The sequence below is a fragment of the Ascaphus truei genome, chromosome 3, assembly GCF_040206685.1.
Source record: "Ascaphus truei isolate aAscTru1 chromosome 3, aAscTru1.hap1, whole genome shotgun sequence".
In the NCBI taxonomy this organism is placed as follows: domain Eukaryota; kingdom Metazoa; phylum Chordata; class Amphibia; order Anura; family Ascaphidae; genus Ascaphus; species Ascaphus truei.
The window spans coordinates 314,656,084-314,672,019 of NC_134485.1; the positions used below are offsets into that span (position 1 = coordinate 314,656,084).

General features: G+C 40.8%; 1 protein-coding gene across 3 annotated transcripts in view; it reads right to left on the minus strand.

Annotated features, from left to right (window-relative positions):
- The window catches only part of EPSTI1 (epithelial stromal interaction 1), a 76,136-nt gene that overhangs the window by 32,098 nt on the left and 28,102 nt on the right, over window positions 1-15,936 (minus strand). For all 3 annotated transcript variants that reach the window (XM_075591088.1, XM_075591087.1, XM_075591086.1), the window contains exons 7-8: window positions 10,599-10,686; window positions 6,627-6,710 (exon numbers count right to left, since the gene is read on the minus strand). In XM_075591088.1, coding sequence (XP_075447203.1) covers window positions 6,627-6,710; window positions 10,599-10,686 — 172 coding nt within the window. The remainder of the gene's footprint in view (window positions 1-6,626; window positions 6,711-10,598; window positions 10,687-15,936) is intronic.

The window sequence follows — 15,936 nt, forward strand, 5'->3', positions numbered from 1 at the left end:
GCTAGACATCTCTCAAAAAACTAACCTCAGTCTTAATATGAATCTCAAAGTCTCTCTGAAGGAGCTTCAGACCCTCAACCTAGATATCGAAGTCTCCCGCCAGGAGACTGTCATTCTCAAAGCAGATGTGTGTAAATGGAAGGAGGGATACATGGAGGCCCTGAAAATTACAGAGACTGCAAAAAGAGAAAACTTAAAACTGAAAGAAGAAAATTCTCATTTGACAGACTACGTCAAGGAAAAGAATGAAAAGCTGCACGAGCTTAAAGAAATAAATAAACTTTTGGAAGAGGAGAAGTTTGAAGCAGAGCACCGACTGCAGAACCAACTGCAAGGTCTGCGTACTCACCTCCAGAAGGCCAAGGAGAAGCAGCAAACTCTGCAGGAAGACAATCTGCAGGCTGCTAAAGAAGTACAAGTGCTGCAGGAACGTCTGATTACCCAGTATGTCCCCGCAAAGCAGCATGAGAAACTGAAGGCTACCCTGAGCATCACCAAAGCATCGCTAGAGGCCAAGCTTAGAGCCCAGGTGACTCGGCACAAGAGGGAGAACAAGAAGGTCCAGAAACTGAGACAATTAACTGTGGCCCGAGCAAAGAAATTCACAGTGCTTCACAATACAATGAAAATGTGGAAGCAAGCTCAGAGAAAGCAAAGTGTGCAGATAAATTCCCTGAGAAGAGACTTGCAAGACGCACTAAAAAAAAAAAACAGGGATCTCTCGCGGATGAGATTACAGTTCTACAAGGACAAGTATTGACCCTGACCAAGCGTCAGTATCCCACAGCCACAAAAACCCATGAAGACAAGCGTACAGTGAGAGCTGGGAATACCGCTCGTCTGAAAAACAAGGTTGCAAAATTTGAAGAATCCTTAGCTGATGAAGCTGAAAAGAGGGGACATTCTCTGGAAGTGGACGTGGAATTGCAACTCAATCCCAAAGAAGCTGAACTAGCAACTCCATTGAGTGGAAAAAGTGCAGAGAGACAGCTTCAAGAGCGGAAAACTCAAAGGGCTGTTTTTAAACGCTCTGCAACTGTTGCCATACAGTCTGCCTACAATAAGAGGAGCACCCGATGCAAGGGAAATCTCATGACCGCGCACGCAGTAAAAAGACTATACTTGGAAAAAGTCTTCCTCGAGTGACTGAGCAGTGCTGATCTCAAGCACCTTCGGGAGGAGACACGAATAAACTGGAGAAAGGGCTCCAATCCCAGCGGGACTGAGGGTTCTCTTCCTCCATCCACTCTCATTCAAGTCACAGAGATATCTCGAATGAGAGTGGAAGGATGGGCTTTGGCCGTGGCAAGCCCGAGCTTCCCACAAACAGGGGAGGTATCCCTGTTCAGGAAATGTGCCTCTAATCCAGCAGTGTGGTGGTTAACTGCTGGTAGTCAATTAACCAACACCACCTGGCTTATTAGGTTTGTTAGAAAAGCCTGCCTTTGAGACAGGAAGTGAGATTTTTCCTGAGTCTCACAAATTGTGGGACTGACCATAGGAACAGACGTCTTGAGCCTGCCAGAGACTGCATGCTGCCAGCAAGACACAGGGGAAAGGACTTCTAAAACCTGGAGAACAAAGAAGCCTTCCCCTACAAGAAACAGATAAGACTTTACTTTCTAAGACTTTTGGTATATCTGCACATATCAACGGCGCCGTGACGTTGACGCTGCTGTGCTGTGATTGGAGGTTTTCAGCCGACAGCGCGCTGAAAAACAGCTTGGCGCTCGGCTGAAACCTCCAACTCGTCAGCACGCCTGCGGACGCTCGCGTGAGCCCCCTCTCAAGGCATCCTCATTGAGGATGCAGGGGCTCAGCGCGGAGCGTCCGCACGCCTCAGCACAGCCTGTCGTCTATGGACTCGGCCTAAGACTTTTGGTATATCTGCACATATCAAGATATATGTTTGGGGCTGGAAGACATGCTAATCTAAAGAGAGTTGTTGACTGCATAGGTTTAACTAGAAATACTCCCAAGTGGAACAGAAGCTTAGTTTGACCCCTTATTTGCATACGTTTGGATGATTTTCTTGTGTTAAACAAACAGGCGCAATAAAAGCCTTATTTAATTTCACCTTAAAACAGTCTCCATTGCATACCTCTGCACATGTCCTCTTACAAGCACAAAAACAGGCAGAGCTCAACCAGAGGCCCAAGTGACTTAAAAGAAGTAGTGATACAGTCTGGCTTTCAAGGTCATCAATTTATAAGTCATTAGGTAAAAGTATTTGGAGCCTATTTTAGAGAGATTTCTACCTGGAAAACAGGAAGGCAGAGGGAATGAATAAAATAACATAATTTTTCTTTAAATAGAAAAGGGGAACTTTACCTTTGTTGATAAAGAAAAGTAGTGGCACTCTGTGTGGATAGGAGAGGTAAATAAGCGCACACACACACACACACACACACCATATCTCTATATTTGTCTTTATTTTGTAGTGATGGCTAATAGCTCATTATTAGTTATTTCTAGTTGCAAAAGAGCTGACACTCTGGAATGTAAAAACAAAAGCGATAAGGATGGTATAGAGATGGGAGGCTGGGGACTCAAGGTCAGCATGAGTATTATATTTTGGTTACATCTGAGAGATATGTAGACATGGTACATGCATCCAGATTAGCAATTGGTTGAGTATTGCTAATAGGCAAGTGTTCATCTGCAACACTCCGTACAGCATACCGTAGTTTCATCACACTTCAACTACTGGGCTCAACTCATAATGATGTTAGTGAGTTCACACTAGCATTTCTTGACATTTCTACTCATCACTGATTAAATGTAAGTTTCGGTCACACAACTCTCAAGGAAAATGTCAACAAAAAATATGATTGTCATAGTGGTGAGACTTTTGTCTAATGATCATTACCATATCCCTGTTCATTTAATGTAAACATGTATTTGTAACCTTGTATTTGTAACCTTGTATTTCTCATCTTAACTCTGTGCCCAGGACATACCGTACTTGAAAGCAAGAGGTAACTCCCAAAGTATTAAACATTTTATTAATAAATACAATAATTACACAGCTACAGAAGAAGGATTGATGTATTTATTCTGACACCAGACTAGCATGTTGAAGTGACTAGAAAGTAAATACTTCTAAGAGAAGAAATGTTTGAATTATTCTTGGCAAGTGCCAATCAGCCAAACTTGGAGAACAAAAAAACTTCCTCTCTCTTAAACTTACTAATACAGTAACCAGAATTTTTTTTGTTCTCTCAGATCCACTATAGCGTGGTACACAATGATATATTCAAACACAACCCACTAAATGACCTTACAGCTCTGCAATGCATTCTGTATGTGGTTTTTTCTTCTTCAAAGTTTGGCGGATTGGCACTTGCCAGAGAATAATTCAAACATCTCTTCTCTGAAAAGTATTTGCTTTCTAGTCACTTCAACATCCTACACTGGTGTCAGAATACATACATAATTCATTCTTCTGTAGCTACATATTTCAATATATAATAACAGAGCGCTTTAATTTCCATGCATGGATCAGCATACAGTTCCACGGGAAAGCTGGGGAAATTAGGGCCTTATGTATAAAGCGTTGCCAAAAGTATTTTGCCGTAAAAGTGTGTAGCCCTGTGTAGTTTTGGTGTTACATGTCTTTCTCCTCCTGTGCAATAATCACTGTTAAGGGCAGGTTTGCCAGGCATAATCATGGGGTTTGCCCTCACCTCCTGTGCTGTGTATTATTCAGTGAAGGAAGTGACATCAGGCTCCATGTCCACTTACAGTGACACAAGGGTTGGTGCCTACTGAATCTATATAATATGCAGAACTTCCTCAATTTAGTCTGTGTGCCTCACCACCTGAGTGAGGTGAGTCTGTCCAGCAACCTGTCAGGGCTCTGGCAGTGTTTGTGGCCCTCCCTCAAGGGAGTGGTGTGGAAGACTATTCCTCTTACTCCAACAGGGAGTAAGGGAAGAGCTAGACCTGCTTTCAGTGCCCTTGCCTGGGAGTGTACGGTCAGGGACTTCCTTTGGATTGGCAACCAGAGATGAGCGGCTAGAACACCGGCCGCTATGATGGGCGGCTGTCCATGTATGGCGACAATAAAGTATGCCAAAGAAAGAGATCGCTTCTGTCCTGATTGTGGAGTCACTTGGGAAGAAGGTGCACATAGAGGTTCTCTTTCAGAGACTCCTCCCTACTACACTGGGGGTCTGGAAGAGATGGAGGCGCTGTACATGAGTGTGTATAACTCAGCATTACCTCATTAGCCAGTCCTGATGCCACCCCGCATACCACCGCGGGAGATTCAGGGATTCTGTAAGCCAGCAGGTGCACCACACTACACTTCATGTAACAGGGGTCAGTGTCCACATATGGGGGGCAATATGAGATTGGCCCGGGCAAACACCGTTACAAGTGACATATGTGTCTTGGTGTGTAACAAACTCATGTGTCTTGGTGTGTTAATGTTTAAAAACTAATTTAATGAGCATCGACTTTTTCACTAAAAAACAAATGACGCTTGCGGGTGGATTTAGAGGCGGAGTTTGGATGTTGTTGGGAGTGCCCATATAAAATTATACAGTATGTAATCAAAAAAACTGCAAGAATACAACACTTTTTTGGAACTTTGATGTTTTTTTTGGAGCACAAATCAAATTTTTCTTGGTGTAAAAGCCAAATGCAAGTAGACGCAAGCACTTCTTAATGCATTTGTATGTACTGTATGAGCATGATGCACTGAATACAAAATAAGAAAATGTGCGCCAAATGTAAGAATATATATATATATCCTGTACCAACATGCCGCTGCTTAATGATTTTAGGTGAAAAATATTTTTTACTCTCTCAATTTGTTTAAAAAAATAAAATAAACTGTTATAACATTCCTTTAAAGCTGCATTTCTCTTTTACTACATGGGACTTTGTGGTATTTTAGAAAAGGCTACTGAATCGTTATTCCTATTCAGCTAGATTAAAATAATGCCAATTATATCTGTGCAGCTCATAAATACTGATGTGTCTGTAACAGGCTTTAAAATCTCAGGATATGATATTGAAAGATGAAAAAATATATATAATTACTGTTTCAAAACAGAAGCTGAAAACCTAATGCCATTCTAGAAATAGCCAGAGGATTTTCTGAAGTTGATGAAACACCAGAAAGAATAAAAGGTGATTTAACAAATGTGGAAGCAAGTCAGCGAGATGATTAGGGTAATGCATAAAAGAGAAATGGTTTGAAGGCAACATAAAAGATACATCACAGGAGAGGAGCATGATTGATGCAACAGAAAAAAAGAATAGAATGAGAAGAAGTTTTATGCAATATTTAGTAGGGAAAAAATATTCATCGTGTTTTTGTGGAATAGTGATGGTAAATGTTAAAGGCTGGCAGAAATGACTGCAATGACACCTCTGTGATAGATTTATAAATGCTAAGAAAAAGAAAGGTTAGCTAACAAAACTAATCCATTTCATTTGTCAAGCACTGAGGGATTTACACTTGACATTTCAATATATATTTCACAAAAGTCTCAAACGCCCCAAAGTCTATTCACAACTGTGGTGAACACCACCAACTTGTGTCTGTTGTGCAACTGAAGTGAACTGAAGAGGTTAACAAATGTGCAACTGAAATACAAAAAAAAATACGTTGCAGCACAAATCTCAAAACATCGTGACATTAACCTTTGCAGCGCCCTTATGACATACGTGGTATGTCATTGGCACGTGCTCGTTTTCTAGGGGGTGATCCAGCTGACCGTTTTTTTCTAAACTGAAATAGAGCCCCCTCCAACCCAAATTCTGGCATACGGGGACCAGTTTAGTCATATGATCGCTCCTGGAGTGATCACATGACCTGAAAGTGCTGAAGCACTCTATAGGTTAAGGCCCATATTTACTAAGGAATGTTATTCCATCAGCCATCTTCCAGTGCCAAAAGACACCTTACAATCAATAGAAGTGAATGTCATAAGGTATCTTCTGGCGCTAGAAGGTGTCTTATGTAACAGCACCACTTAGAAAAGTGTGGATCCTTAATACCTCCTCAAATGCGTATTCACTTTGGCAAACTTGAATGAGAAATGATAGGGGAAAAGATCAGCTAACTTTATCTTAACACAACAAGGTCTGCTCTCCTGGGCTGCGGAGTAAAGAAAGCCCAGACTGAGTAAGCAGAAGTCGACCATTTCTTCCTCTCTGCCCTTCCTACACAGAGCTGGAAGGCAGGGAGGAGGAACTTCCATCACTTCCAGGCTTGACCCCAACAAGTCCTATTAAAGAGTCCTCTGCAGCTTAACCCTACTGTATCCCCTCATCTAAACACTTGCTATATTCAGCCTGATCTTAGGGTTCTCCTTTCAGTGGCCCAAATATACCCCACATCTCAGCTACACATCATCTTTTTCCCTTTAGCATTTTTTTCTAATCTCCCTTTTTTCGCACCTCACTCCCGATACCTCTCCCCCTTCTCCCTCTCAACCTTTATTTCTCCATGTTCTCTCTATCTCATCAATACACCTTTTACTTCCCCCCCATCCATTTCCTTCTCCACTCTTCCTTTTTACCTCCACCATTGACCTTCATCCTATTTCCACACCACACCATTAACCCCTCATGTCCTTTAAACAAATAGTTTAATGAATATTTGGCCATACTATCATGTGCTGCTCCTCCTTCATTTGCTGTAGTTTCTTTTTCTCTTCCTCCTTTTGCTCATCTTTGTAGGAGTGGCTCTTTCCCTGTAAGTGACAGTAGCCATAAGTTAGAACATGCACTGGAAAGCTCTGAAATAATTGGCAATTATTTGGTGACAGAGGGCTTTGATGGGTTTTCGTGACATCTTCGCGGGCCAAAAGAGCTTGTATCTTATTGCTGGCGAATGCATCAGCTGTACTGAAACTATTAGTGTTAACACTGGTAAAATGTGCCAATCATTGAGCTGATAAATGTCGTATGTTTTTGTTGTTGCTTTGTGCTAACCTGTTATACTACAATCAATTTAAAAAATGAGGTACAGTATGACTGGATTATGCACATACATTTTTAGTTATAGGAGCAGCGGAGTGATTGGCATTAGTAAAATGAATTGTGTAATTGTATCAATATAAGGAAGATGTTAAGATAGTAGACTCTCCTCTTTAACCTTATAAACATACTGTAGATGGGTATATGCATGTACAATACGTGTACATTTATAAGCCCCATGTGATTCTTACTGTAAATCTTTAAAAGTTACAATAAGAAACAATAACTTACCCATTTGAAAGCAGGAATCGCCCTGTTTCTTAAATATTATTTTTTTTTTTACAGAATCGGAAATCAGGGGGGTCCCCTAGAGGTTGAACCGCACTATTCTTAGCTTCAAGATCCAAAGATGGCTGCCATGGTCATCCAATAGGAAGCTGGAATGTCATTATCTGAATTCATTGCAGCTTCCTATTGGTCCGTGAAAGCAAGGCTTGGATAGCAGCCATATTGATTTCCCAAAAAGGAACAGAAGCACCAGTATATAATAAAATAAATATCTCCGCAATCGGGGGTCCCTGGACTTACAACTAGATAATAATTAGAGAAAGGGGGATTTCTGCTTAGAACAGGATATACAGTAGGTCTGGGGAAAAACGAGATATATTTTGCCTGTATGCACTTGTGCAAGCCTTGGATGTAAACACGTTAGACTAATATTGAACTGGATTATAGTACAGTACATAGTTTGGATATATATAGTTTTATATATATATATATATATATATATAAATATATATATATATATATATATATACAGTGGTCGACAAATCACCAAAAAATCTACTCGCCACACAAAAAAATCTACTCGCCACCTAGTACCAAACGTGTGCTGCTTGGGCCAATATTTACTCGCCCGGGGGTTAAATCCACTCGCCCGGGGCGAGCAAATGTATAGGTTTGTCGAACACTGTATATATATATATATATATATATATATATATATATATATATATATATATGAGAAAAGAAAGAAAGCGCATGCCCCATACTATAAAAAATGACATTTAATAGTAGGAAAAGGGAAGGGAGGGGAAAGGATCACTCACAAGGGTAGATAAAATATAGGCAATTGTGAATAATAGTATCACCGCCAAACATGCGATCCCGCAATGGGAATCCTCCCCGATAAGAACAGCATCAGCTGGGACATGATAGTGCCTCAGGCAGGCTCACAGGAAGCACCGGGCTCTGCGAATTCCAGGACTTGAAAATCTCCGCCTCCATTGTGCTCAGAGCGCGACGCGGCAAAATGATTGGTAAAGTCCCAGTTAAAATAGAAAAGAAAGTAAATGCTTTTCTATTTTAACTGGGACTTTACCAATCATTTTGATTACAATCCGCCCTTACACGGGTTTCTAGACAACCCGTTTGGTATATATTCCACCACTTTGAGAGCTTTTCCATACTCCTTTGAAAAAGTCGCCTTGAGTGACGAAACGTGTCGGGAATTTGCATACGGACGATACAACGTCATCACTCAGTGAGCGCGACTAGGCCGCATCGCACTCTGAGCACAGTGGAGGCCGAGATTTTCAAGTCCTGGAAAGAGCAGAGCCCGGAGATTCCTGTAAAAATCAAAAACGAATAGACGATACCGTTCTTGTGGCTAACTAAATTCTTTTATTTATGCGAGCTCTCGAGATATTTAAAACCAGAGACATAACATAAAACACAGACAAAGCTCAGTGCACATCCAGAAAAACTTATATACGGTACAGTGCCTAAATATACATGTATAAATAACTAATAAATAAAATGGTCTTTTAGTTTAACATTTTGGCCAAATTGTTGTAAGCCCTTGAGCCAAACTTCACGGCAGACAACGTTCAAGGGTCCCTACACTAATATAAATTCTTAATAACCTGTGCATTGCCAGGAAGAATGATTTATAATAAATCTGTCAATATGAGTTGCAAAAGTTCTAAGTCTGATTGAAGCTTTTATTAACCTGTCTCGAGCTCTCGAGATACACTGATCTCTTCTTCCGGCGGTGTTACAATGAATAAAGCCAAAAAAGGGTTTTTACATTAAAACAGTGCATCCTGGAATGTGATCTGTGATTGGAGCCTATCCCTCCCCCCTGTGCAGTATGCGTTTTATGACTTGAGGTGTTAAATGGTCCCTGAATGTAAGTGATATCAGAGTGTGTGTGTGTGTGTATACAAAAACAGAGAAGCAGAAATGCCTTTTGATGCACTCACTATACACTGGCGACACACTTTATTCGAGCTCGGCTAGTCCCACGAATTCGGGCATACCCGGGTGTATTGAGGTTTGTGACTGTTTTCTGCCCGAGTGCATTGGGTTATTTTCCAGGCAGGGATTGAAGCATTTTTTTCCCGCTGGCTGCAATACTGCACAGTATATTCATATATACTGCATTACAATTCATGAATTTATGCCATCTGGTAGACACACGAAGCATTGCAGCCTATTAAATCCTAATCATTATCATTTAACAGATCAGCCGCCCGTCAGCCAGGCATGAACCCAGGCTGGGAAGGCAAACGCAACGGGGCTTGTCAGAGGTGAGGAGCGGCGCATTCCAGGTATCTGCCAGGTACATACCGGGTATTTGCTCGAATAAAGTGTGTCGGTGCAGTACACTGGCGACACAGTTTATCACACTGCGGCCAGATCCGCAAGCCGGGAGATTTCCCGGCTTGCTAGTGGCCGCCCCTCGGCGTGCCGCGCGTCATAGACGCGCGGTCACGCGTCTTCGGGAGCGTGCGCCCCCTGCACGCGCGTCCAGGGGCTCCCCGAGGGAGCCCTGGTGTCCCGCGATCGCGGGACAGCGGCAGGGGGTTCCGGGGGACCCGGCGGACCCGGCAGCGGTAGGGAGAGCGCCCCGATCGGAGGGCGCTCTTCCGCTGCTTCGGCGCGCGCCCGTCACTCTCGGGCGCGCGCCAGGCTACTGCTGCGGCACAGAACGGGCAAATGCTCGAATAAACTGTGCCGCAGCAGTAATTAGAGCTCAAAAATAATAAAGTTTTAATAAATAGTCAGAAAACAGAAAACATACATGCTAATTAAAACCTAAAAGATAGCGCATGTTAACAACAGCTGGTGGTTAAGAATTCCCACTGGGTACTATATGAGAACCTCTAGATTACCAATATGTAACACTCTGGTATCTGCTGAGAAATAATCAGGATATCATGAGGTGATCTCGGTAATGGAGGTAAGTATATTAAGTCGTGCAGCTCCAGTATATATCATAGGATCAGACCCCTGGTGTATATATAAGGGCTAATGGTGAGGTAATGTGTTGGATAGAATGAACCCAATAATGCAACATAAAAATGCAGGCACTGGGTCATGCTCCCTCTGAGATATATCTCCTATATTGGAGAGGTACAGAGTCTTCACTATGTGAAAACGCACAGCTGAATTTGAATTAACGTAGGCAATGATTAACAAAAGAACAAAAATACACTTGATTCAGATTCACTTGCAAATGAAATGCAAAATATATACAGTTCCATGGGGATGAGTTGATTTTTTTTGCTAGTACAGCGATTCAATTTTTTGTTACATTTTGTTATTGACTTACATTTATTTTATAAATACTCTGACAATCTTGTTCTCTTAAATCTTACCCATGCTGTGAGAGTACGCCCATGGTAATCGGTAGTTTGATTGTTGGCTGCAGTCAGTGACATCTGGTCCAGAAATCTGTTATTTCTTCTACAGTATATATAAAAAAAAACAACAAACAATCTATCCGGGGGCTTATTAAAAATCAACCACATAATACACATTTTACATCCTGCAACTGTGTGAAAAAAGCAAAAAGGAAATAAAAGACAAATATAGAACAACTAGAAAGAACCATGTGAAGCTTGAAAGCTTGTACGATTGTAAAAGACCTCGGTGTTTCGCAGGATCCTTCAACATACCAAGACAGGCCTCAGAATATCACCAGGCATATCTAGCGGCTGCAGGCTTCGGAGGGCCCCAATAGTTTGACAGGGGCCCTATCCACAGTGTTTTGCAATTTTTTAATAATATTTTTCTATGCTTAGAAGGGGGAAATAAATACAGAGCTGCCAAGAGAGAAGCGTCTCCTGTGTCACACTACACACCACGTTCCCTCCTTAGCTGTAGTGGAAATCAGACACAAAACTATAAAAATGTAGAGGGGTGCATGGAGGTGAGTCTGTGCTGTACCCTGGAGGTTTGCCAGGTGGCCCATGAGACCTGGCAACCGACAGATTTAGCCAGAAGCTTGCAAAGCTGTGCAGTATCCCTTGAGCTGTGGGGGCCTAAGCTCCTTCCTATGTTGCTATTGCAGCAACCTGTAAAGATCACATTTCATGGTATTCAGTGGTAATATTGCCACAGAATACTGCAGTATGTAACATAAAAACACAGTAAAGGTAAATGAGGTTGAAAAAAGACATGCCTCCATCAAGTTCAACCTACAGTATGCTAGATTTAGACAACATATACTTTGTCTTATATCTATACATACTGTATATTGATCCAGAGGAAGGCAAACAAAAAAACCCAGTGAAATATTATCCAATGATATCTCATAAGGGGAAAAATAAATTCCTTCCCGACTCCAAGAATTGGCAATCAGATTACTCCCTGGATCAACATCCTTCTCATACTTATTTGGTATATCCCTGTATACCTTTCCTTTCTAAAAACACGTCCAACCTTTTTTTGAACAAATCTATCTGCTATCACAGTTTCCATGGGTAATTAATTCCACATTTTAACTGCCCTTACTGTAAAAAACCCTTTCCTTTGTTGCTGGTGAAATCTCCTTTCTTCCAACCTAAAGGGACGACCCGAGTCCTTTGTTCTGCACTTGGGATGAATAGTTCTTTTGAAAGTTCCTTGTAATGTCCCCAAATATATTTGTCTATAGTTATAATATTCCCTCTTAGATGCCTCTTTTCTAATGTAAATAAATATAATTTAGCTAGCCTCTCCACATAAGTTAGATTGCCCAACCCCTTTATTAATTTGGTGGCTCTTCTCTGTACTCTAGTTCCATAATGTCTTTTCTAAGGAGTGGTGCCCAAAATTGTACTCCATAATCAAGGTGTGGTCTTACTATGCTTTATAAAGGGGCATAATTATGTTTACTTCCCTTCCATCCATTGCCCATTTAATGCAAGACAAGATCGTTTGCCTTTGCAGCTACTGCATGACTTTGGGCACTATTGCTAAGCCTGCTGTCTACCAGCACGCCTCCATTTATTTATAAAAAATGTTTTACCAGGAAGTAATACATTGAGAGTTACCTCTTGTTTTCAAGTATGTCCTGGGCACAGAGTTATAAAAAATACATGGTTACATTAAAAGAACAGGGTTATACAGTCAATTCACATACATTTCATGGACAGATAGAGTTGGAAAATTGGGAACAGGGGATAAAGTGCTTGTGAGTTTCAGATTGAAATAGAGCAGCTTTAACATCACTTTAACATCACCAAACATCAGTGAACGGCAGCAAATGGTTCACATCCTTTGGCTGCCCTTCGGCTGCACCAAAGGCTGTCCGCCTTTGGGGCAACGCAGATGTACACTGGGGTGGTTGATATTCAATGCAGCTGTGAACACGAAGTTCTTTGTGTCCTCTTGGCTATTTCCAGAGGGTGTGGTTGACGTTCCACAAAGTACAAGCAAATGTTAACCTTTAGCACGCTGGTCCTGTGCAGAGGGGAACAGCTCTTGGGGATCCCCATTAGGCTGCCTGCCTTTGGGGCCTTCCTCGCAACTCAAGTCACCATTCCTCTTTCTTGGGTGCTGGAGACAATTCTCCAAACCCTTGCCCCTGCCGAATCTCCACTTACTCTCATTTTCGACTACCAACTTTCTCATCCTCTGGCCCATCCCTGGGTTATGTGCCGCCCTTAGGTAAGCACTAATAAGGAGTCCCCATCCCCCAAAAAAATGTTAATTTGTTTCCCAAAAAAATATTTGCTCCCTCTAGGTAGGAAACAGGGGGCCTACGAAACATTAATTTAGGCTCTGGGGACCCCCTGCATCCTGAGATAGTTACCTCCTTAAGGGGTGTTCAAATCTCCGGTCCAGATGTAGCTGTCCCATCACATGGGCCAATAGGAACCCTTGACGTCATTGGTGGCTTTTTATTGGCCCATGTAACCGCGTTCTTTAAACCTGAGCAGGAGGTTTGATTCAATATGTTTCAAAGTTGCTGATCACGTTGCGTTTGGCTCAAAAACTGCCATTAACTTGAAGAGCAGATCTTTGTCAGTAGTGGTATCATCAGCTGTCAGGGCACATATTTAACCTGGCCCCTAGTCTCAGCATGACTAAAAATTACACCTGGCTCATAAAACTTTACCAAAGTCAAGACTAATCTATATTGTATTTGTGGTATAGAATATTTATTTATTTCCATGTGAATGCATAGATTTTAGTCCCTCTTCACTGTTACAGCAAAATGCTTAATTTTTGGAGCAAATTTATGGTGTATCCTATTTATTTATTTTTTAAAAATCTAATTTTAATACATTTATTTTCATATTGTTACATTATTTTATGCGAAACAGTTCTTATTTGTGGCAAAACGGGTTACAAGTTTTACAATGTAAGATTTTAAAGACTATAAAATCTTTGGGAGGAAAATATTGTATCCAAGTATTTACTTTAGGTTATATACAGTATGTATGAAAATTAGGTTTCAGATTGAATAGTTTCATGAACAAAATTATCTTAAGCGTGTTCATTACAGACATACAGTATTACACTGATTTGCCCAAGATGGTTCTGCTGTCAAACCTCTTCCACCACTTTATGAGCAATCATGTTTACCCATAAGACCCCATCCAGCACTGAAAGACACCTTAAGCCCTCTTCATTTTAAAGAGGTGTATGGTATATACCTGGTACCAGAAGGTGGCTTTGACTATTTTATCCACGTGTCTGCTTGTTCTCCTTGTATTCATGGTTTTAAATGATTCCGATTATACTTATTCACTTCTCAGTGTCTGTACATGTTTAATTATGCAAATTGTACTTTTTACTCAAATGTCAACCTTTGATCTCTATTAGGATGTACAACCTGCTTGTGCACTTTAAACCAGAAAGCACCTCTAGATTAATGTGCACATCTTCGAAGCAGCCTCATAAGCATTCAATAAATTGCTTTCATTATTACACTCATGAGAGCCTCTTCAAATGTCTATAAAAAAAACTAGTTTTCTGCCTGTTAGACAAATAATTGACCTGCCTTCAAATAATCAAAAGGGAATGATTTTCCTAAAAACACAGAAATAGTAAGACCGATAAAAATGTTTTAATCTTCTTATGTCGTAAATCATTTTTATTTTTTTGGCTGAAACCATTTTATACCTACAGTATTTTGCAATGTCAACTCTATTATATTATCAAGCTGGTTAACAGTTATTCAAGAATATAATCAGTTAAAGGGATGTTTTGGAGGGACATGTTAATAAATAAGAAATCTTGGTTGCCAAAACTCATCATTTTTCCTGCTGCAGGTTTTTAATTAGAAACTTTGCAAGACATACAAAAACGTTATAGGACACACACACACACACACACACACACACACACACACACACACACACACACACACACACACACACACACACACACACACACACACACACACACACACACACACGTATAAATCAGTCTTCAATCTGCTTTCTGTTCTCTTTCCTGTGGTCTCATATAGTTTTTTGACTAACCCAAATAGAAACATGGTTTTATTCATTTCCACCCTCAAACCGATCCATTTGCAAATGACTTTTTTTTAAATGGTACAAACACAGTTTACTACTGCATCCTTCAAAGCAGCAATACCCTGTTTTTTACTTTATGCTTTATTACATGCACTAAGCAGTCTTCAAAAGTAGGACGGCCATCATCCCTGGTTTGAAATAAATATATATTTTTAAGAACAAAGCATTACTATTCTACAAGACACCTACTGGCCAACCCGGAACTCACCTTACGGACTATTCAAGTGTAAGGTGTTTTCTGGCTCCGAAATGTGTCTTATGGAGAAGCACCGCTAATAAATATGCCCCTTATTGTCTTTAATGATGGCTGCTACCTGAATGTAAACCAATCAGTTAGGGCAACCGTATTAGTTTTCCCTATGTGACTGGCTCTCTGTGACCTTCCTGCTGGCAGCAATAGTTGCACTATACGTTTTGCTTTCTAACTTTATTGAATAATAAGAAATGTCAAATGTTGTATTGTGCTATTCTACAGCAAGATGGATTTTTGTGTCTGCTCTCTCTTCTCCAAACGTTTATGACACACGAGTACAGTATAAACAAACAAATAAAGTTCCGCAGCACCGATGGCAGAATGGTATGTCCAAACAATATAAGTTATAGCAAGCAAGGCCTAGAAAGGTGACAGCAGGAATCCCTATTGAAATGAAAAACTTGTGTACTGTTCAAAATTTAATCTGTGGTTCTTGAAACGAGGGTCTCTGGAACATGTCAGACTTTATTTGGTTGTCCCCCGGAACCTTCAAAGTTCAAGGTCACTTTAGATTGCTCTCTTTGCTAATCGATGGCTATTCAATCACCATCAGCAGATCAGTTCCGAAAACCTTTTTTTTTTTTTTTTTTTTTTTTTTAGTTATGGCGTACTATTTGTTTGCTAGTTTTGCAGGTGGGAGCCTTTGATAAATTCCTTGCTAAATACTTTATGAAGGATATGAGGGTCATCTACAAACATTATACTTAAACGAGTCCACCGATTTACTCGTTTCTTGCTAATCGTTTTGCAAACTGGCCCTCATCTTAGCATTTTAGGAAGACTGGATTTACCATCCTGAATGAAGCAACTGGAGAAGTTTGCCCTGGTTTGCAGACCGTGCTTTGCTGGAGGGTCGAGGCCCCCAAAGGGTTAAACTTGATAAATTTGAGGCTAATGTTTCTCCCGAAATGTTACAAATATTTGATTTACTAT